General features: G+C 30.8%; 1 protein-coding gene across 1 annotated transcript in view; it reads right to left on the bottom strand.

Annotated features, from left to right (window-relative positions):
* Window positions 1–24857, bottom strand: part of LOC129960304 (fatty acid CoA ligase Acsl3-like) — a 64025-nt gene that overhangs the window by 33330 nt on the left and 5838 nt on the right. Inside the window, exons 2-4 of the mRNA XM_056073641.1 lie at window positions 11563–11712; window positions 3562–3765; window positions 1384–1561 (exon numbers count right to left, since the gene is read on the bottom strand). Of these exons, the coding sequence (XP_055929616.1) occupies window positions 1384–1561; window positions 3562–3765; window positions 11563–11703 (523 nt within the window). The 5' untranslated portion in view covers window positions 11704–11712. The remainder of the gene's footprint in view (window positions 1–1383; window positions 1562–3561; window positions 3766–11562; window positions 11713–24857) is intronic.

Raw genomic sequence — 24857 nt, 5'->3', positions numbered from 1 at the left:
TTTTTATTAGTAACAGTTGTAGGACCATTCCTGTAAATACTAGAATTAGAAAAAAAGACCTTTGCTGAATCGTTAACAATCCTATTTCAAAATTACAAGTTCTTTCAACAAGAAACAAATAAAAAAAAAATTAACTCTGATGGTTTTTCACGGGTATATTAAAATCAACCAATGTTGTTCAAAGATAGAAATGGAGATTTTAGTCATATGCAGTGAGATGATGTTTTAAAAATAAAAATTCTATAGCCGTGTTACACGATATTTTTCATTGTTAAAATATCACTATTTGATTATATGTATTTAAAACGCTATTTAAAATATTTTAATCCGAAAATTTTTGTTCTGCTTCATGAAATAACATTTATTACTGACAGCAGTTTTCCTTTTTTATTGTTAAAACAAGGCAGACTGTACGATTTCAGAAGCTTATTAAAGTTTTTATTGCCAGAATCATTCTAGAGAAAGGAAACTTTAAACCACAAATCGATTTATTAAGAAAGAAAAAAAAAAGTTATATATCGTTGACTGAGAATCATAACGCGAAAACTCCGCGACAAATTAATCTTTTTCATTAACGAAAGTATAACTCAACTTCTTTCCTCTAGAGGGCGACATGAATCATTTGGACAGATGGCCTATGAAACTACGTTCTTTAATTAAGACTTGAATTTCTGCCTCTATAATATTCAATAGACGATATACACTGCTGAAAGTTTTTCGCGACTTCAATGATTTTCTTAGAAAACAACTTACATAAGAGAGTAAGTCAATTAAAAAACGATGAAATCAAATTTGTTCACAAAATTAGCTGAAACAAACCTTAGTCTGCACAAATGTTTAATCCGATTTGGAAAACGAATAATTGGCACTCAACGTGGCAAAGAATGTGGAATGTTCAAAATTGTTATCAGGCTCAAAATAAAAAACTTAGAGTACAAACAATTTGAACTAAATCTTTTCATTAAAGGTATTTTCAGTTCTGTTGAATTGGCAGAAAAAAATTACAAGATAGTTATGAAAAAGTTAGAAATTACGAGATGGGTCAATAATTCGCCAGCTTTTAACTGCGGAGAAAAGCATTTCCAGGTAGAAGTAAAAGCAATCTGCATGTGGTATAACATAAAGCATAATATAAAACAAAATTTTAAATAAACAATATTTGTGACAGATATAAAGATATATTTCCCTCTCGTATAAAATGCCCAACAATATTATTAAAATTTTCCAGTATTCAGAATATTGAACGACATTATAGAGTTATCGTACAGTATCATATATTTATCGGGTTATAAATGTTTACGGAAATTCCTCAACGTATTTAGTTATATTAAAAGGAGAAAAAAGTTCTAGAAAAATTTTACATTTAGAAAATTTAATAATTACCTGGTACATTTATCCTGAAGCAAGCTTGGGCAGTTACAATCCATTCTAATCTAGTTTCAGCTAACAGAATCACAGGCTTCTTAGATCTGACACCGGCGTGCCAAAGTCCTTGGCTTACTCTGTCTACCATTTTATCAACTTCATTATATGTTAGCCACTTATATTCTCCGAGATTCATCTACATAATTTAAAAGAAATTTTTATGAATAATTAACAATAACAAACACTATAGCAGGGTTCCCAAACTGACAAACATTGCGACCCACTTTTTAGAAACTGAAACCTTCAGTCACCTTCTTAATATTCGGCATAATTAATTTTTTTGGAGGGAGGGGGACGAATATCACACGTTCTTTCCAAAAGACGTTTTTGGGGCCCAAAAAAAAACATTCAACATAAAATATGACAGATATTTACGCGAATGATAATGAACAGCTTCGAAATTAATTTGCAAGCTGAACTGAATATTTGTAAAGGCAAAGAGTAATTGATTGGGTGGGCAAGGTCTGAGCTGACACTAGTGGGTTGTTTGCGTGTTGACCGTTTTTTCCATAAATTGTTACTATTGTGGTTTTATGATATTTCTAAAACTGCGATTATTTATTGGCTCAATAAATTCGAGCTGTATTTGAATGCATGAAGTGCTGTTTCAACCTATTTCAGAAAATGTTCAATTACAAATTTTAAATTTAGGCATTGAAGATACGCAAAGCTTAGTTAGATTTATTTAAAGTTTGAAATGAATTGGGCTATGGATTATACTCATGGTTTATTTCCTTTTTAATATTTCATTAACCCCAATATTTTTGATATTTTTGTTGATACTGTGCTGAAAACTGCAGAAACTACCTTTTCAATTATGTACTGAGGGTATGTTTTTAAACGATTAAAACTGAAGAAAAAGAGTGGAAACACATAGAAAGGTTAATAATATTTGGAAAAGCACTTCGGGAGGCAATTTAACCATGCTGTCGGGGAAAAAAACTATGTTCAATCACATTTATCCTTTATTAAAGAAAAAAAAATGCTCAGAAATAACTCATGCCTCCATTCAATGTAAAAAAAAGAAAACTGTAAATCAAAAATTCCGCTTATGTGAAATCTACTAGTCTGTAACCGTTTTAAATGCCAAAACGGTTAATGCCGTTGTCAAAAAACAAAATGGTTGTTAAAGCAAACAGTACAAAAAGCGGCATTGAATTGCATTGGTGACTATAATTAATATTTATTGGCGATTTGGCATTTGGCAGTGATATGAATGGGGACCAAATAGCGGATTTGAACCAAATGGAGTACTTGATATACAATCTTTTGTGATTTGAGTGACTATAAACGGGACAATGTCATACGTTAAATATGCGGAAATACTTAAGACATCTTTCTTCCAACTATGAGAAACAATTTACTAATCAACAACTGAAACTTCTCTGTAATTGTCCAAACGTTTTCATTAGCTTTCCCTAACGGATCTGTAAAGGACAAACTGTCCCAATGCTCTGGTTGGGTTAATGCTTTAACTGTATGCTCTCGGATCACGTGAGAAGGCAGCTTTCTATTTTAGAGCATGAACTAATCTATGATTACAATTATTTTTTTATGCAACTACCTTCACTTACTTTCATTCATGAGCCGGGCTAATATGAAAAGGGAATTCTCAAACTCTAACTGTTCTCACTTTCACAGCTCACAATCGTACATGAATTGTGAATTTCTAAACTTTAAATAGAATGTCGTAAATATTTAATAAATATTTTTATTTGGTAATGATGAGATGATAAAATTAAGTAAATAAATCTATTACCTTAATATTCTATCAAGTATATTATAATTATTTCTCTAGAAATATAGTAAATTATTAATAACAAAAATAATTCCAACTTTCGGAATTAAGAAAAATTATTAGAGGTACTGAAAACATTAAAAAAGAAGCTTTATCTTGCAGTGAAGATAATATATTTCGAACATATGCTCCAATTAAATAAAAAAAAATCATTTAAGAAATAGAATTTTTTTTCTGGCATTTAAATGTTTTTGTCTTTCTGCCACACACACTAATAATATTTTACTACCTATTTCATGAATTGTAGAAGTACTTAAAAAATACATCTATATTTACTTAGAAGTTATTCTTAATATACTTTAATAAAGAGGAGATGGTAATTGCTCTATGATACTTACCTTTTTAAATTTCTTTCCAGATTTCGCTTCTTCCATTTCTTCTCCCAGAAGTTCCCGAACACCATAGCATTCTCTTTCTCCGTACTTTTCAACCGCACTTCTAAATAACTGATCCATTGTTTGCATTCCGTCTTCTGCAGGCATCTTCCCTCGAACTTGCCGGACATAACAACTATAAGGATCCTGCTCATCTTCCAGTTTTGACTGAAAATATCAAAATATGAAAATTTTCATGAAAGATTTTTTTTTACTGTTCATTGTTTTGAAGTGTAAAATGTAAGTAGTTTTTTTTTTTTTCTTTTTAATTAAAACCTCTTGTCTGTTGTACTAAATTATCTTTGAAATAATTGAAAATTAAAAATAGTAAATGATGTAAGTGTCAAAAAATCCAAATAACGCTTTCACGCTAAAGCGTCAAATGAGTAATGTTTGGTTGATATGAATATTGTTCAGAAGACCAATGTTTGGTAGATATGAAAGTTGTTCAAAAGAGCATATAAAGAGGTTGTTGGTGTGAAATCGATGTGGGTGGCAAAAAGAGGTGTGTATGTGTGTGTTTTTGCGATTTCTCAATATTATCAATTTTGGCATTTAACCTTTAACCATTTGTTGCCTCATTATTATAATTATTATTATTCGTTTTATGAGATGGTTAAAATTAGTTTCTGAATCCAATAACTACTCTTACTTTTTCAATGCTTTAATTGAAAATAAAATGATATTTTAAATTAAAAAAATAATGAAATAATAAAGCAATAAATAAATGAATTATAATAATAATAAATTATTATTATTATTATTATATAATTATATAATTAATAATTATATAATTATTATTATTATTATTATCAATAATTATTATAATATTAATTAATATTAAAATATTAATTATTATATTAATAATTATTATATATATTCAATAATTATTATAATAATTATATAATTATTATTATAATAATAAAATACTTTATAAATGAAAAAAATTCTTATTCAAAAGAATATAATACATTTATTTTGTTACAAAAAGTACGAATTTGAAAATAATCTAAAAATAAAAACCGATCCCTTTAAACTTAGACTTTGCTTCAAAAGAACAAAATCGTGGCAACTAAGGTAGTAGTTTCAATCCCACAAGCTGTACCATAACTAGTCAAATCCATAAGTCAATAAAAGCGAAGTGTGATATTTTCTCTTGGTCAAAACGGCATAGGGAATCATACAGCTTTATCATTGGGAATCGGTAGAGCTCCTGGAAGACTTTCAAAAGAAATTGGACTATTTTTGTGTTTTGCTGTGAAAAGGCTCACTTTCAGGGCACAACCGCAACAAGGAATTCATACGTCAGTCTACCAGTTTTGCGATAACGATTATTAAAAACGAATCCAAATATTACATCCTATAACCTACCACCTCCAATTCATGTTTTATAATCGCTCCATACTATGTCTCGATTCATCAGACCACTAGTTGACGACATGATATGGTGGAAGGCGGCGAACAATAATTTTTACTTCAGGTTAAAATACTTTTAACCGGAAATCGCTGCTATTCTTGAATTAAAGGAAGAAATTTTTGGCCTGTCAAAGCAAGTCTATTTCACTTTCTTTAAATTAAAATATTGCAAGTTACTAATAAAACAATTAGATGGGTGTAAGGGAATCGTACTTATAACCATATTTTGTTTCTACTGAAACATTTATACTTCGGAATTTTTTAAGGAAATTTGATTTTTCTAATGAAACGAGAATGTTTAAGAAAATTGATTTGATATGATATATTAAAGACCCACTTGAAAATTGCACGAAGCCATTTTGAGACGTGTAACATAATTTTGAACTGTGACTGGCTAGTGCATGACACTCAAATCGATTATCCACCCTTCAAATTGACTTGTCATTTACCCAAAAAATATTTTGTTTTCGGTAACCGCCTTAATATATATGATCTTCTTTACAATGTGACCAATTAAACGCTAACGGGTGAACACTTGTCTCAATGGATTTTCTTTGAAATCGAGCTTCAACTTCTGAAATCGATGTGTAATAGTACATTGTGATTCCTAGTATAAACTACTGGCTAGTGTGTGTGTGTGTGCGTGTGTGTGTGTGTGTGTGTGTGTGTGTGTGTGTGTGTGTGTGTGTGTGTGTGCGCGCGCGTGTGAGTGTGTGTTTGACCTCTCTAAATTTGTGATAATGTCATGCCTTCAGATTCGAAATCTATTCCATCAAAGAAAAACGTTGCATGTCGGCCTGATCAGACATTTGATGTGGCTCAGACATTTGACTCAGTGCTAAGTAGCACGCGATAAAAATATCTGCATGTTAATGCATAAAACGTCTCGTAGTTATAAATGCGGTATCCTAGCACACAGCTAACATATAAAGAAACTAGCACACTGAGTACGAAAAACGCACCTCTGCATGTTGATGAACAAAGCGTCGTTGTACCCACTACCTTACTCGTTGTACGACATCGAGGGTGCACGAAAAAGAGCGAGAGCTCTAGAATGTAGGAACAATACAAAGAGATCTCAAGCGATTGGTGCATCAACATGCAGAGGCGTGTATCACGTGCTCTGTATATTAGTTTTTCCATATATTCGCTGTGTGACAAGATAAGTTATTTATAATCACTTACAGCTAATAAATAATATAACGTTTTCAATTTCTTTTTCGTGATGAAGTATTAAAACATTTTTAAATCTTTTCAGTGCCGGCGTCCTGGCCTAGGGGTAGCGCGTCTTTCCCGTGATATAGGAGCTCCGGGTTCGAGTCCTGATTCGGGCATGGTTGTTCTCCTCCTTGTGTTCTCTCTATGAGGTGCGTGAAAGAACCCCCAGGTAAAAAGGGGTTGTGAAAGCGAGTGTGTGTGTGTGCTATCTTCATTTGAGCTAGAAGTCAGACTTCTGCCCTCGGGTGCTCAGGGGTCTTTATCCTCAGAAGATTCTGCGCAAAATTTGGCTTAAAAAGTCCCACGACAAAAAAAAAAAAAACCTTTTCAATAAACTAATTATTCTATAATTCAAGAACTATTGAACTTATTGTGAAATTATTATACGAAATATTGATAGAAAATGTGTATTGGATTTGAATTTTTGAAGTTTATCGTAATCATTTAGAATTTTAAAAAAATAACATTTAAAGATGTAAATTTAACATTAAAACATAAGTTACAAGAAAATAAAAATCAATGTAACTTCCCAAAGAATGATTGTAGAATAAAAATTCAAACCGTTCTGTAAAGGAAGTAGTTCAGAGGTTAGTTTATTAAATAAAAATATTTTCGATATCTTCTCCAAAAGTCGACTTTTTTACGCACACAAAATAGGAATTTAATCACAAAAACACAATGCAAAAAAAAAAAAAAATCTTTCAATTTTTTTTATATTGCAGTATTTTTTTTTATTTTATCCTACATATTTATCTTTATTCGGTTCTATCGATAGATAATCACATATTTCGTTCATACATAAAAGCTGCATCGTAAAGGACAGCACAAAAAAACAGCCACGTTTTTTTTTAATCTCGTGCTCGACGATTTCAGCTACAGGCGATTTCCTTTTCTGTTACTTCCTACTACAAACGATTCACCATTTTATCTCTTACACGTGTATTTGCATCGATAAATTGAGATTACCTGACTAAATAAAGATGTATGAGCCGCATATCAGCTTAAAAGAATCAACAAATGCGCTCTTCGCCGATATCTAAGTACTTGACGAACAATAAAGTATTATGAACATTTATCTAAAATTGCCGAGTCAGTTATATCATGATAGAAATACTTTCTGCAGTGGTTGTATAAAAAGGTTCTTGTCAACAGGCATATTTCCCAACTGCTTTTCATATCTATATACAGGTCATCGAGTTGATTCTATCAGTGTTATTGCTAGATGATTCCGTGAATGAGATTCTAAGAAATTGTGTTAAAAAGTCTTTTTGCTTTTTTATAAACTTTTGATTAAATACTTTTTTGCAGCAATAAGAAAAAAAAATGCATATTTCTTTTAGATGTTAGTGGCTAAAAAAACACAAATGTGAAAAATAACGGTTGTCAGTTTAAAAAAAATAGAGGAAACGTTTTCCTCTAACAAACAACCGTCGAAAAAATAAAATACATAGTTTGTACATACATACAAATGTATAGTTTTCTGTTTGTAAAATGAAGCGTGCTTTTCTAATCTGTATGTATAATATTGCTGATTATTAAACTTTTTGAACTTCTTGTTTCGAATAAAAGAAAATTGCACGAACCGGATACAAATTTCAATCTGACCGCTTGAGTTTATCGATATCAATTTATTTATTTGAAAATTTTCTGTGTGAATATTTTGTACTCAATGCATATTAAGCTAACTGAAAAAGGAGAGAATATTTAAGGCTTTTTGGAATTGAATGGCCCTTTATTCAGAGAAAAAAGTACAAATAAATAATAAAACATCTCATTGCAAAAATAAACACCGTTGTGAATGCGATTTTTAAAAAAATGTGTAATAAACGAAAATGCATATTGTAAAAATTTTGCTGATTGCATTTACACAATTCATTATTTCTAACATTTCTTTTTTCACCTACTTTCCAACGAACTCACCGCTTACGTTTTTCGCAAAATACGGAAATACCTACCACTATCTACTGACCTCTAGATTCTTAAGGATAGATTAATTAATAATCATCTGAACGTGAGTATTTTGCTAAAGTGACTAGAAATCATCTGAATGACGAGACAGCAGCAACAATTAACACTTCCATAGTAGTGAAAGCAAAATTCCCCCTTCCCTCATTACGCGGCAGCGCATGCATCTATCCTCCACTTAAAAGGTGCGTTCCATCATCGAAGAAGAGTTAACTTGACCCTACACCATTCTTGTAACCACCTGGGAAACAAGAGCTTGCTTACTTATACAATAACTTCTCATCCCCATATCTGATGTCACCCCTGGTGGGGACGTTTTCTAACAAAGGAAATAAAGAAATGGGGTTTAAAAAATCTTAAATATGTAAAATCTCCTTCGAAATTAGAGATTTAAATACGTTTATAATGTTCGCAAAATAAGACTGCCGATATAATTTTTATAAATTTTTTTTCCTTCTATTTGCTTTTTGAATTGCTCCGAAGGTATATGGTGTAGGATCTTCTGTTGGCAGTATTCATGGTTTTCATAGTTACTTTAAGCATAATTATCTTTGCAGTATGTCATCAATTTAGATAACTTCTTTTTCACATGATTCAACTGGAAAGCTGAAGAATTGTTGACAGTACTAAAAATATTATTAGTACTGTCAACAATAGTACTAATAATATAGTTTAAACGGAATACTGGAATTGTAAAAATAAAAAATTAAAAAAATTATCGAAATTTCGCGTTTTGGCTTTAATCATTTATAAATTTAAAAACTCTCATTGTAACAGAATATATAACTTATAAAAAAAATAATAATAGCAGTCGTCTTATATGCAATTCAACTCATGAAACTTTAGCAAATCTAAAGTTATTAAGCATTCTTGCTGTTTATAATGGCACTTGCCATGGGCAAGCTAGGTGACGAAGTCAGCCGCCCCCTCCTTTGCAGAACCCCTTTTTACAGGGGCAGCACGTTCACACATCTCACAGATAGAACAGATGAAGAACAACGATGCCCGAACCGGGACTCGAACCCAGGACGCCCAGAGCACGGGGAAGACGCACTACCCCTGTGCCAGGACGCCTGAATTAAGCATTTTTTAATGCTATTAACGCTAATGTAAAGGTCAATGAAAAGGAACCATATTTTTATGTTATAAAATCAAAAGGGACAAAATACATATTGAACAAAAGGTACTTTTGATCGGTATATAATAGGAAAGTATGATTGCGTCACTCTTCTACTATTGTGTCATCTTTTAAGGGATTGCCTTAGTTTCTTATAAAATATAAACGCTGAAAATCCCACCGGGTTGGGTACTTGAGTCATGGGGACGAGAAGCCTGTATGGTGGTTGGTTCTCGCCACCCTGGTGGGTAAACAAATGGTGTTGGCTAGCTCCCCCCTACCAATGATGGGAACTGACTCCTGCCGGAGGCATGTACCGCCTTAGGGTTCAACCTTAGTTCCCGCCAATGTTGTTGCGGCGGTCCAGTCACTCAGTTTCTTACATGGGTCTCAGGGCGGGTCGAAGTAGTTAATTTGTGATTTTGATATACGTTCAAAATCTAGAATGATGATATGGTTTTTCACTGGTCACTGCTGTAAATACTGGAGATGCCTTGAAGTTTGGAAAATTGAATGAAGCTTCATTACAGTTGGCCTTTTTATTGAATCTCGACAAAAATATTGAAGTCCGTAATGAGTAGTTCTAGCATTGTTTCAAAACCGGGAGGGAAATTATGATATTTTTGAATCTTGATATATGTAAATTCCAGTTATATTATGGCTTAAATCTCGTTGTTGTTTTTTCTGTTACACACGCGCAAAGAGGAAAAAATTAACATTCTTGCAACTCGAACTGATATTAGAGAAAACTATTTACAAGAAAAAGATATTTGAATAGAAAATATTTAAACATTGATAGATTTGTATAAGAAAACATCTATATTCTCGAAAAATTTTTATATTTTAATGTTTTAATGCCTATTCCTTTCTTCCTATGGTGTTCTAAATAAGTTTCTTGATAAAATATTTCTACATAAAATTTGAAATCGGTTTTAGAATTTTATAAAATCAGATTGAAAATTATAAAACAAATAAGATATTATCTTTGTGAAAATGACTGTTTTTAATACATTTAAAAAATAAAAAGTATTATGTGCATTAATCATATTCAAAGTTATTCAAGAATTATTACCATTTGTTAAAATTTTTTTAACTATTTTGCTTAAATTTTTAATTTAAAATATTTATAAAAGTTTCCTAGACATATTATCACATTGAAACTCATATAGTGATATTTCTTTATCATTCTTGTTTTTTGCTCTCAACTAAAGAAGAATGTGTAACATTGTGACCTTCAACAGGGAGTTACTTTTCCCAGTAACCTATTTCTATTTGTAGTGAATAATACACGATGTTTTTTAAAAATTTGTAAATATTTAAATTAAAAATTGCAATTAAAATGATTATTTATTAATATGAAATTAGTAATTAATCTAATATCATACCAAAATTAATATTTAAATTATATCTTTCTAAAAATAATATTGAGAAGCCTCAAGAGTCGTTTTTCATACCAGAACTCATACGAAAATTATCGATTTAATGCTTAACACTATGTAACAAAGATAATAGTTCTGTTTATTAAACTTCAACAGAACCATTATCTTTTTATTTATTTGCTAATTAATTAACATTTTAATAAAAAAAATCGAAAAAAATAAAAGTGCACAGTTATAGTATCCAGAATTTAATCTCATGTAGGTAAAACTTCCAGGTTGTCTAGGTATAATAGTCAGTCAAGTACAGTACAATACAGACATATATTAGAAACAGAAATAAACGTTAGAGATAAAAGAAGCCTCCGTAAACAGTCTAAAGGAACCAAATATCTTATCTAGTAATAATTTTTAAAAAACGGGAAAGTACTTTTACATAGATATTTATTTTAGCGAAAATGCTATCGAAAGAAACTTTAGTGAATAATTTAGTAAGGACTAAATAAATGAACATCACAAGATACCTTTTTAAACTGCTCCATTTAAAAATGTCTCAGTTAATTTCATAAAAATAATTCCTTCTCATAGCAGTAGAAATGACTTTAGAAGAAACTAGAGTACTTTAGTGTGCAAAGTACAAATATCACCGAGATCTCTGCCAAATTTGGGAAAACAACAAAAAAGTTATAGCACTTACAGCATTAATTATTTGACATGACAAAAGTAGAAATTATACCAGAATGCCGAGAATACATAAAAAAAATCTTAAAATTTAATATTTGTTATTCTTCTGCAGATTTTCATTGTTGAGTAGAAATATATGCATTTAGGGCAAATAGAATTTTGAAAATAAGGTGTAAATGCTCTACTTACCCAAACGATTTTCTGCAATTTCCATCTATTCCATGGTTTATCGATGATGAAATAAATAGGAAATGATATTATGTCATAAATAAGGACCAGAAATTTGATGATAGAAACTACTATCTTTGCTCTCCATCCTTGTAGGGTCATTTTGAACGTCTAGAAATAAAAAAAAAAATAAGGAGTTTAATATAAGTAGACAGTGTGGCAATTAAATAATATGGAATTTTCTCAATCAAAACGATTCTTAGGATTTATTTTTTGTTATATTGTCAGTAATATTGCTTTTATGCTATGACATAACAAGAAAACCTCACAACTAGGTGTAAAGTAAAGCTATTAAAAATATTCACTGAAGCAAATTTCTAAGAAATATATTTATACTAAATAAACAAAAAAAATCGAAGAATGTACGAAGTATATTAACAAACGCTATCAAAATTTTAAAATGTCTGATGGAAGGTTGAACGAGAACATTAAATTTGTTTTCTTTAAATATTTATTCTATGTTATTTATCGTATAATATACAGAGTGATTGAAAATACCGTCGACAAAATAAAAGAGTAAATCTTATGTACGAAAGCAAATAAAAATCACATATAAAAATAAGGTCACAAAAGCTATTTAAAGGTACTAGATGTCGTTTTTATGAAAAGGAAACAAGCTTGCCTCATTCGAGTTGAGAGTTCGTTAGGAGTAACATAAACCTTTCATATACAACCAAATGGCGATAAGCGTATTTATTGGTGACGTTTTAAATGAAAAAATGAAAGCGGCAGCGGCTTATATGCCACATCCTGTAGAGAATTTTAAGAGGATGTTTAATTAAATGCAAAGTAGATGATAAGCGTCGGTCAGTAATCCCTAAAAAATAATCTCGTCTATACATTATTATTTTACATAAATATTGTGATCAAAAATGAAACTTTTAAAAATCATTTATTTTTTCTTGCATATTTTTGTTATATTATATATTTCTTTAAAGGGTTTTCAGCGTCTCTTGGTGGCTCTTTTTCGACGCTATGTTACGATGTGATTTCTATTGTTTCGGTACATCTGATTAACCCTTCCTTTTTATGCAACATTCTTTCTTTTAATTGTCATGTAAATCATTCTTTTTCTCACCAAATAATGATTATATTAATTTAATCTTTTATGAGTATCTGTAAGCAATCGCTCGGTTCAGTCCGTATCATAAATATCTTTAAATTAATGACTGTACGGTTTTGAATTCTACTGCATTCCATTAAAAATGTAATCTCTTTTCTATTTAAGAGGCTCTTTCTTTTATCAATCCCTTTTCCTTCTTATGCTTCCTTTCTCTAATGATTAAAGTACGTCTTTTCATTCTAATATGTATCTTCATTCTAATTCATTCTACTTCATTCTAATATGTATATATTCTAATATGATCATGGAGGGTGTATTAAATAAACTTGCTTTAAAACTTAACGTGATAAAATATTGAAATCATCCATAATCTGAAATAGAAAATGAAACTAAAACCAAAGGAAATATACTGCCATTTTGAACTCCGACTTGTTTTAAGCACATAGCAGATACATTCTAACTTTCATAATTGAATCAGAAGTTCGAAGAAGGGGGGAAAACATCAAAAAATTTGAAAAGCAAGTAAAATGCATGAAACGTATGTTATCATATAGATTTTCATTGCTAACTGTAACCAGTGCATTTGGTCTCCATGAAACTTTCTCGTATTTTCATAGATTAAAATGTCTTTTTGCTTCCCCCCCCCCTTAGTACAAAAACTGTAGATCCTGAGCAAGGCAATCGAGTGCTGAGATTTTTATTTTAAGAGTTCCATGCATGAGCCCTTTGTGCTTCCTAACACAATTAAGAAAACCAAATATACATTTTGAATGCCTTTTTTTTCAATCGACTGAAGCCCGAATTCGACACAGAGCTACAATTTTTGTAATAAAATAACATAACAAACTTCTTTCATCTAAGTCATTATATTTTTGAATTAATGCGCTTACATGCAAGCAAATGTACAGACCGACAGATGGTTTGGTTTAGCTATATTAACATCCCGTTTAAAGCAACACTAAGGCTGTTTTGGGACGGACCTCGTAATTTTGAACCTCTGTCAGATGACGAGGACGCCACCTGAACTGGCACCCCCCCTCTCCACACCACACCACACCAGCGGGAAGGTGTTTGGTCATGAAAGATTTAACGTGCAACAGATCCCCTCACACGACGGTTCTTCGGTGGAATCGGGTCACGAACCTGAAACCCTCCGGTTCCGAAGACGGGACCTTACCACCAGGCCATCGCAGCCCGACCGACAGATGGTCAACCCAATGAAGGATTTGGCTCAAAACTTAATACGAATCCACATATTAAGTCTAAAAATATGTACACATTTTATTCATCTAGCTCTTTATATTATGTAGCTATCGAGTTCACTTGTTGTCAACCAGACACACATACATCCTATAAATGTATTTCGTTTAAAATTTGATAGATATCTACAAATTGGTGAAACGACCACATACCAAATTTCATTCATTTAGCTGTAAGAATATTTGAGTTATCATGTTTCCGGATAGACGTAATTTCAAAAATATGGCTTCTGGAGTCAGGGGGGTCAGAAACGTGGAGATTCGTCGTTATCTTCAATTCGAACTTTTTGATGGTTACAGTACTTTCTCTTTTGTATACTTTCGAGAAAATAGAAAGAGTAACGAAAGCTACAAAGTAAACCAAATAAGAATAAAGAATATCATTTAAAGTTTGGCTTATTTAATTTAATAAAATTTAATGGATATGATATTTTTTTTTTTTTTTTTCCTTTCTCTTAGAAAAAAAGTTTTTGGATTTGTTCTACATCACCCTATTGATTTAATTGTTTTCGCATTAATTAGTGAGTAAATTTTATTGCGACCTATGCAATATTTTATTATTAAGTTTAGCTAAGTTTTTGATGGAAGACATTGAAATTTTTTAATTCTGTCTCGAAAAGCATTAACTAAGACTTTCTTTACGGATGTCGAATTTCTTATGAACTGTTTGATCTATATTAATCAATGAAATAATAGTTATTGAAATTTGAAGGACATTTCATGTACTGTGCGATTTAAAAATTACGCTTACAAAATATATGCTTCAAAGCCAAACGCAACATTTTCACTATTAAAAAATAGCGGGACTTCTGATCATTTTTCATTCTTACGATGAAAAATCAATAATTTTTTATTCGTCAATTAAAACTTTTAATTCAGACAGTCCCACTTGGGGGGGGGAGCGGGGATATCTCAAAAATGAGAATGAGAAGCTTCCGGTATGGTGGCTGGTTCTCGCTACTCTGATGGATTTAGAAAGAGGTGGAGGCTGGATTCCCTCCAACAATGACGGGACGTACTTCCCAAGGGAATGGTTGTACCGTGACTGGTGATGGCCCTTAGAACTCAACCACAGTTCTCACAAGTGTTGCTGTCGCGGTAGTCCGGTCATTCAGTTTTATCCCTGTGCCTACGGGCGGATCAGTGTAGTTAGTTAATGATTAATTCAAAGATCTATAGCACGAATAGTAAGATATTTGTACCAAAAGTGTAAACTTTAAATATTGCGTAGCTAACTTCTGATGTGGGAATGCTTTTTATAATCCAATCTGTTTTTTTTTTTTTTACCTTTTATTTAAATAAAAAAAAATAATAATAAATGTTTATAAAAGAGATAATCACAACAAAACAGTGATTTTACTTCTTTGATTAAATTCTTTGTTTTTGCTTGTCTGAAAAATTGTTTTTTGATATGAATTTTACCTAAACTATATTATCATGAAATTTTTAAAATATCTTCCCTTTAAAAAAACGAAAGGAAATATATGAATAAAACTTTTTAAACAAATATATTTAGAACGTAAATAATGTAGAAATAAGCAAATGGAATTAATGTGTTCTAGATGTGACTAATCAATAAACTGAAAGAAAAGTTATTTTTGGAGAGAAACTGAATAAGGTGATATAATCATATAATAAATTATTTTTACTCTAAAAGTATTAACTTTATTCGGAGCGTTAACTACTTGTATTAATCTTAAAACCTTCTTACTAAAGGAATTTGATCAAACAGCACAAAAAAAGAAAGATGTCGTTGATATCTATATTAGGCATCGCTTAAAGAAAAAAAAATGGAAGATAAGGATAAAAAAGACATCCATAGTAACATATTTATCGAAAAAAAAAATTTATCATCATGTCATTCAGTAACTGAATATAAAAAATTGTCATTCAATAATTGAATATAAAAAATAAAATGGCAGGATACCTATGGTGCAAATTTTATCACTAAATCAATCAAGAACTGCAGCAAAATACTGAATAGTCTGCAATTCGTACATAAATCACTATGTGTTATCTTTTATTTATTCAAAAAGTTATTGTTTCATACATGGATTTTAAAAATAATCAGCGATTAAAGTTTTTGATTATCAGTCACATTTTCATTGAAAAATTTGATCGATCATTTGACCATTTTTCCTTGAAAATTGAACAGAATGACAGAAAATCTCTTTTCAACGTTATTGATGCATTCAATAATCTTTTGAGCTTCGGATTATCTATTCATTAATTAGGTGGCAAATAAAAAATCTTATCTTGATTAAAAAAACAATGTAGATAACAGCGATCTTACTATTATTTAATCTTAGAGAAATTCCTCTAGAATCTACAGCGGAAAGGATTCTATTTAAAAAATAATAATGATTGGGTAGTGTTTAAATTATAAACCTAAAATATAATTTGTATGTGAAATTTATGATTGCCATTAAAAATATGTCAATAAGGAAGAAATCAAATTTCTCTTGAATTAACCTTAGTCTTTATGCATGTATTCTCTGAGTTATTTTTTGAATTTAACCACAGAAAAAAATTCAAAAGAAAATATTTCTTTTTATGTCCCCTGTAAAAATCTCCAGAAAAGAAATAAGAAAAAATAATTTATAAATACATTCTATCAGAGTTTTGAACTTAACATAATGAAGTAATATCTGTTAATTATAAACATCAATGAAAATACACCATGATTCAAGGCATAGGTGAAATGCATATGCAAAACGAGCACTTCTCATAATTGTTAATACTGCTGCAAAACCCACTACAGTTTTAATAGTTTCAGATAAGAGAACCTAATAAGCTAGGAGTTGTCGTATCACCAAGGGGGTACAACATGCATCTCTACACATATTTTTCACATATAGAGATTCCCATAATATTATCTTTTTCAACGACAGTATTTCCTAAAAATGATAATACGATATTATTTCTTATTGCATTGCGCTAATTTTATTTTATATAGGCGACAGTTCAGTAGAATACAAAAGACATCTTTTGAAATGTAATTGAGCTGATTTTAATTTAAAGAAAAACAAAACTCACGTTTATTGCACAGTATCCTTGAAGCACTAAGCAATATCCGTTTAAAATGTATTGATTTACTTTAAATTTTGATCAGATTAAGGTACCAATTTTTGAAGCAGTGCAAAGGCTGTTTGAGAAGGAAATTCGCAATGTCGAATCATAGTCAGATGACGAGGACGACACCTGCGAGGTGGCTGAGCATCGCCAGACTTCTACGCCACATCGACAGGAAAATGTTTGAAACTCGACATAGAGTACATAAGTCGCACATATACGGCTGATCTCTGGACGAATCTGGAATTTCGTACCGAAGTGAAGATCTTACTAATAGTTTACCGCTACTTAAAAAAAATTGTTAATTGTTTCATGTTCATGATTATTTAATTATGCTTGCTGATACACCGCTCAGCTTTCTAATTTGAATTGTCACTCACTAGATAAAACAGGCAAGCATTACAAATAAAGCATCATTAAAAGAACTCCCACTAATCGGTTAATCAGGCTTATTCAGTGATCAAATTTAGTGATCAGAAAAGTGATAGATTTCAATGATCACATGAGTGATAAGAATTGTGATTTTTATCGGGCTTCTCTCAAAGATCAACGTGAATGCGAATAAGATTTACATTGTAATAAATTATACGATCTTGAGATAACAGAATTTCGATATTTGGAATATTGGATGCTGCCAAAGTTTTCCCCTATTCACATCACGATTCAAAATTAAGATGTTTTCCTCAATAACTTTATATAGATTCGGGATAAAATTCCAAACCAACAAAATAGTTTCACTCTTTCGTTGATATCTTTTTTGTTAGTTTGCTTTCTTAATCATGCATTACTGTTAAATTTAAAATGGTACTTCATATTTATTAAGCAACTGTATTTCCAATGCCATATTTTCAGCAATAGCCATATAGAGAAGTGAAGAGCCTAAGAGATCAAGAACTCCAACAGACCACTACAGATCGATCAATTTGCTTTCCTAAAGAAGAAATTATATAAAAAAAAAGATGTACATGCAAAGTTTCTTTATATTATTTTAACATCTCAAAACATTTCCATAAATTATACGATCTTGAGATAACAGAATTTGGATATTTAGAATGGTGGATGCAGCCAAATTTTTCCCCTATTCACATCACTATTTAAGATTAAGATGTTTTCCTCAATAATTTCATATAGTTTCGAGATAAAATTCCAAACCAACAAAATAGTTTCACTCTTTCGTTGATATCTTTTTTGTTAGTTTGCTTTCTTAATCATGCATTACTGTTAAATTTAAAATGGTACTTCATATTTATTAAGCAACTGTATTTCCAATGCCATATTTTCAGCAATAGCCATATAGAGAGGTGAAGAGCCTAAGAGATCAAGAACTCCAACAGACCACTACAGATCGATCAATTTGCTTTCCGAAAGAAGAAATTATAAAAAAAAAAAAAGATGTACGTGCAAAGTATCTTTATATTATTTTAGCATCTCAAAACATTTCCGTAATGGAATTAAATGAAGAGGACGGTTCACAATCGGCAAAGAAATATTAGGTTTAATTCTTTTTTTAGATTAAGATATAATTTAAGATATCCACCCGAATTGGTAAAAATGTGCAAGAGTAGGATTTCCATTAAATTCCATTTTAAATAAATGTATATGGAAGAATTTTTATTGAATTGTAAAATTCTCGAATTACATAGAAAAAAATGTAACCTATAAAATGGAAGAAAACTATGCTAAAAGTAGTGCATTCTTTTCAAACATGTATGAAATTGTTTAAGTGTTGGTGTTTTTTGTTTGTTTGTTTGTTTGTTTATTTGTTTTTTAAGTTATAGTATCAATGGAGTCGATTTACAAAAATACGGTGATAATATGAAGGTCTTTCTATCATTTTTAAAACCATTTATTGCTTAGAAACTCAAGGGTTATATTAAGATGAATCTAGTAATTCCGAATCATGGTTAGATGATGAGAACGACAACTGACCATACAAAGATTTATTGAAATAAACAAAATTTTTCCTTCAAATAATGAGCTAAAAAATTTAATGGGATCATAAGTTTATAAATATATTAAATACTTATATCTCACTTTATATAATTTATTATTAATTTATTTATTTTAGTTTTCATGTATTTTATCTATTTCTATTCAATGACTAGTGCAACTGTTCTTGCTAAAGATAAAAGAAAGAGAAAGAGAGATCTAGACTCAAGTTCAAGGTGAGTTAAGAAAAGTAAAATAAATACATAAATAAAATCTAAAACCTAAAGTTCGAATTTCAAGATTAGCATACAACCACACAATGTGACCTTTTACCCTACATTCTGCTGCAAGTGATAAGATCCCTTTATTCTGTTTACAAGGCGGAAGCATGTGCAGCTGAAATATAGATTAAGCTTGCTCTTTTAATACTTTACCACCAAAAAGGAAATGGTATTATTATAAACAAGAAAATTTTTGCTTTTCCTTATAGCTGACAAACAACGCTTCACTCTGTTAACTAAACCACTCGCAAATAATACTGAAAAAAATAATGAAATCCATAGCGTTGGGCAGTTTCTCTTAAGTAAATAAAATAAGAGATTTTGTGAAAAATTAAATCTAATAACCCTTAATAATTCCATGATTCTGATTACAATATCTGGATCAAAGCATATATCGTCTGTAGGAGAGGCTCTTTTATCATTAATATACACAAGTGCTCAAAATAACTAGAATTTTAGCCGAATTCCTTCAAAAGTACTGAACAGATTTTAACAAAATTAGGCATGTACCTATATTGGTATAACGCTAAAAGAAATATCGTTCTACATTTGTAGTCATCAACACAGAAAACTAGAAAACAGACCAAACAAGATGTACTAAAATAATAGTTTAATAGAAGGCATGGTTCCCTCTTATATATCTTTCATAAAATAATTTCAAGCTGGATATTGGAGAATTAATGAGTCCTTGTGACATTTGTTCCCATTCCTCAAGAAAGGCTGTCTTCAGGCTCTTGATGACTCCGAGAGGAGGGAGGCAAATTTCAGTTGGCCTTTCAAGAGCATGGGTTCTAAGCGCTTAAGGTCCAAAAATCTAGCTGGCCAATGAATTTTTCGATATTCTCATTTGTCAGAAGTTTTCCGACCAAAAAAAAACTCTGTATGGACAAGCTTTGTGGTCCTTAAAATGAATAATAGCACCAACTGCACTCCTAAAAAGACGAACAACTTGGGAGAAATCATTTCCATAACTGACAATTGTTACAGACGCATAGAAGATCCTTTTTAACATGATTCAAAGGGCATCGATATTGAAAAATGTTGCACATGGCTGTCCGACTCATCCAAATTAAGGTTTAGGGTGCCAAAAAGGCCAGAGGAAAAGTATATACCCAGCCAGAACTCCGGAAACCCGCAGACTCAGTCCATCGGGCAAGGAAAAGCACAGCATTTTCTCGAACAACGAATGAGAAGGCCAGGGCATCCAGGGACACCACCAGGCCCCTGTCACTGCTCCCATGCGTGTTTATTGAATCATTAAAATTTTACATATATTGCCAGAACAACAGCAGTATTTAAGACACTGGAGAAATCTCTCACAGCTGCTCTACCCACGTCCGTGGGAAGAAAGATTTTGTAATCGATACTGGAATTGGAAACGATTCAAGACCATTCTGTCTACTGATGAGTCCATATTCAGCCTAACCCAAACGAGAGATAAATAATATTGTAAGCCACTAAATAAGACAAACCTCCAATTGAATGATTTTTATTATTCATGATGCGCTGACTTTCGTCAGAAAAGGTGAGTAACAGAACGTGTGAAAGTTCATCCAAAAGGAAGCTTCCAATTGAAAGGAGAGGTGAGGATGGCCGGTAGGTATCAGCATAAACCTCGATTCACGTACATTCATATGGAGAGATTCAGAAACTCACTATCTATGAGTGAACAACCGAGAAAAAACTTGTTATGGTTGCGGAGATTTGACGGTTTGGGCAGTCATTCCATTGAACGGGTATACAGACCTTCATGTCTGAACAGAAGTTTTATGACGGTTATTACATACAAGGATGAGATGTTGGAGCCCTCTGTTTGCATTTTCAATGGTGCGATTAGCCCTGGTGTCAGTTTTAAGAATGGCAATGATTATACATATAAAGTTCATCTGATCAACGAATCTCTGAAAAGTGAGGATATTTGGAGAGATTCGGTCTATATAAGATCTCTAAATCTTACCCCATAGACCATGTTTAGAGCGCTCTTGAGAAGATTACTCATTGCAACTCCTCTGCTTCCTCCCAGAGTTATCCAGGACTTCAGAAACTATTGTTGGAGGAATCGGAGTGACTGCTACAAGGATTCCTAAACTGCCCATTTCCAGCACAAAATTAATATTGCAAAAGATGTATAACCTTAAGAGGGGACAACACAGTTTTTTCTTCCATCTTTTAGTGTATGTTTTACATTTTTTGAGCTAATGGTCTGTACACACCATCATGCGTGAGGACCTTAACAATTGTAAGGCATTTCATTTCCATCACATGAACTTATTCTCATACCTAATTTCACTAAAATCTGTCCAGTACTTTTGAAGATAATTGGCCAAAAGAAAAAAAAATTCTCTTAATTTTGAACTCCAAATATGCTTAATCTGCTCAACCTGAAGGACAACAGGAGTGCCAGCATGTTAAAATAAAATTAACTGAATTATCGACTCCTTGAGTGAAAGAAGTTAATATTATGAATTGCGTGCACATGAACGATCTGGTTAATATTATGGTTTGATGAATATTAGGGTCTGGAACGATGATGGTTAATATTATGGTTTGAGAGATTAGTGCGAATGCTAGTTAAAGGTTCTCTTCTCTGATGCCCTAAAACAAGGAAGATATTTTATGGGGCAAGCATTTTGAATCCGCCTTTGCGAGTCGTAGCTGCCTATTGTTTAAGTTTGTATGCATAGTTCCTGGAAGCTTTATCTATTTAGATTAGCTTACTCTGTAATTTGATGTCAAGATTAGTATACAACAGCATGATTTAGCAATTTTCTGTATTTTATTTCATATGATAAGATTATTTGTTTTGTTTCCATTTTTAATACGAAAGCACTTGCGACTGTGTGCGAACTTGTGTTTACTCGTTTAACATATCGTTTCGAAACAGAAAAATGATATTGCAAAAATGATATTTCATGCTTCATTGTAAAGCTGATAAGTTTTACTCTGCATTATTAACACTACGATTTGTAAACAATGATGACATAATCATATAGGGATTTATATAAAAGTTATTACAAAATATTCAGTTAACAATAAATGATAATTATTTTTATGAATGAATCAAAAGATTTTAAAAATTTTGCTTTCATTATCAATACTAAACATTTCTATGTTGTGAGAATACTGTGAAGTTGAATCTGTAATTTGTGCGTTTTCTGTAATAATGTTCTTTCATTGATTTTATCAACCCCATATGTTTAATATAATAAATAAGAAATCAAATACATATATCCAGTGTCTATACAACAGTTATATAAAACAATAGATGCAGAATATGCCTTATAAATCTAACCAAAATTAGAAATAAATATTAAGTTAATAGCCAAAGAATCAAAAAGGAAGATTAACTGAATCCGGCCCGAAGACTTTCTCAAGGGTCACCCTCAGGCAAGGATTCAAACCAGGGATTTTTTCTGTGAGGGGTCTGACTTTCGTCCAACAAACTGACCCCTCGTGACCCGAAAATCCCAGAAAATTGAGGTTTTAGAGATAAATTAGTATCACAAGATTAAAACAAGTAAAAACACTAGCAAAAAACAATCCAAATAATACCACAGCAAATCAAACCACAAAATACATGAAAATAGAACCAAAAAAGTAATATAAACACAAGGCAAAATACTTACAAATTGAAAGTACAATTCTGAAGAAAACTACTTGAGGTTAAAACGTGCTATTGTAGATGCATTTAGTTAAACTAAACTGAAATTTAATTTTTCCACGTTTACAGCTATATCCGCCTCCCACGTTTCGTCATAATGCATCGTCATCAAACTTCGGGCCGGATTCAGTTAATCTTTCTTTTTGATTCTTTGGCTATTAACTTAATATTTATTTCTAATTTTGGTTAAGTTCATTTGTGCTTTAGTTGTAGCAGCATTAGCGCTCTCTAAATACAATGTATATTTTATATTTTATTATATAGATTCAGAAAAATTATATAGGTGTTTTTGCACATTGTTTATTTATGGATTGATAGTTCCTTATAAATCTAATTAACTTCTGTCATAATATCCATTTAACATTTTTCTTCATAGACATAATATATGCATCGAATAAAGTTCCTCCGTTATAAGCACGTATAAGCAATTTATGTTAATAAATATTTTTTTATGAAACATGATTAAATTTACCAGTTGTTACTTTTTTTGTATGTAAAACATTAATTGTAGTAAATCTAAAAATAAAATCTGTTTTCCTCGTAACAAAGATTTATAATATATATATATATATATATATATATATATATATATATATATATATATATATATATATATATATATATATATATATATATATATATATATATATATATATATATATATATATATATATAAATTTACTTTTGACAATTGCAGTTCTTCTCAATGAGTTTCATTTTACATTTCCAATTAAGAGAAATGTCTCTTTTTTTGTGACTTTTACAAATAAAGCTTTTATGTGGAAAAAGGCCGTAAATGATTTATGTTATCTCATTCGGCATTGCAATGGTTTTTAATATATCGAAGGCGCCATAATGATAAAAAAAAAAAAAAAATTAGCCTATCACTTTCTTGACATTTCTGTTGATTGATCTTATTGTTAATCATATTCTATATTAAAGACTCAACAAAAATGTCAGTATTTAAAAGATAAAGATGTTACCTTTAATAAATTAATCCTTTTAATTAATCCCAAAATAGCTTTAAAGCATAAAAAAATTGGACAAATTTAATATAAGTGGAATAATCAATTGTCTCATTTTACCCCATGCATGAAAATTGGTCTTAAAAATAGTGTAACTGTTCTATAAACATTCATCTATATTTACCAGACAATCTCTGTTCAGCAAGAATATAGCACTCTTGTGCAATGGATGAACAAAAGAAAATTACTACATCATACTTGAAAAAAGTACTGGCTTCAGTATATGCAGCAAAAATATCTTTAATTCATACCGAAAAAATTTTCCAGTGTGAATGAAATTTTACGAAATTTTTAAATTTTTAATAATGTGATAAAACACTGTAATCGAAATGGTTATAAAATTAGCTGACAGATTTGTATTTTATATTCATTAAACAGTTTTAATTCAATATTTCACATAATATTTTACCAAAGTTAAGAAAAAAACTTTTGCTTTTGTATTCACAAAAGATATGTTCGCATACTTGCTTAAGAATGCTTACGTAGTTGCAGATTTTTCAGTTTCATTTTCGTCATCGTATTAACTATTTTTTTCACAGCAAAGCGATAGAAATCCTTGTGATACTTTTTCCTTATTTCTTTAACAAGAAATCATCAATTGTTTTTTTTTAATTATTTAAAAATGCCGGAACTTTGTTTCCAGTCAAAAAATAATACATAAAATAAATAAATTATCCCTCAATTCAACATACCCTTTCTAAGTTCCATTCAAACAGTGTCTTTTGTTGGAACAGTTCCAATGTCTGCTTAAAACACTAAATAAATTATTCCTCAATTCAACATACCCTTTCTAAGTTCCATTCAAACAGTCTCTATTGTTGTAACAGTTCCAATGTCTGCTTAAAAGAATAAATAAAATAAACATTTAAATTATCACTCGATTCTAATACCCTTCCTAAGTTCCGTCCAAACAGCCTCTTTTGTCGGATAGTTTCAGTGTCTGTTTAAAATTGCACCCATTATTAA

The sequence above is a fragment of the Argiope bruennichi genome, chromosome X2 (assembly GCF_947563725.1).
Source record: "Argiope bruennichi chromosome X2, qqArgBrue1.1, whole genome shotgun sequence".
Taxonomy (NCBI): domain Eukaryota; kingdom Metazoa; phylum Arthropoda; class Arachnida; order Araneae; family Araneidae; genus Argiope; species Argiope bruennichi.
Note: the sequence above shows the minus strand (reverse complement) of the source record. Positions and strands in the feature narration are given on the sequence as shown.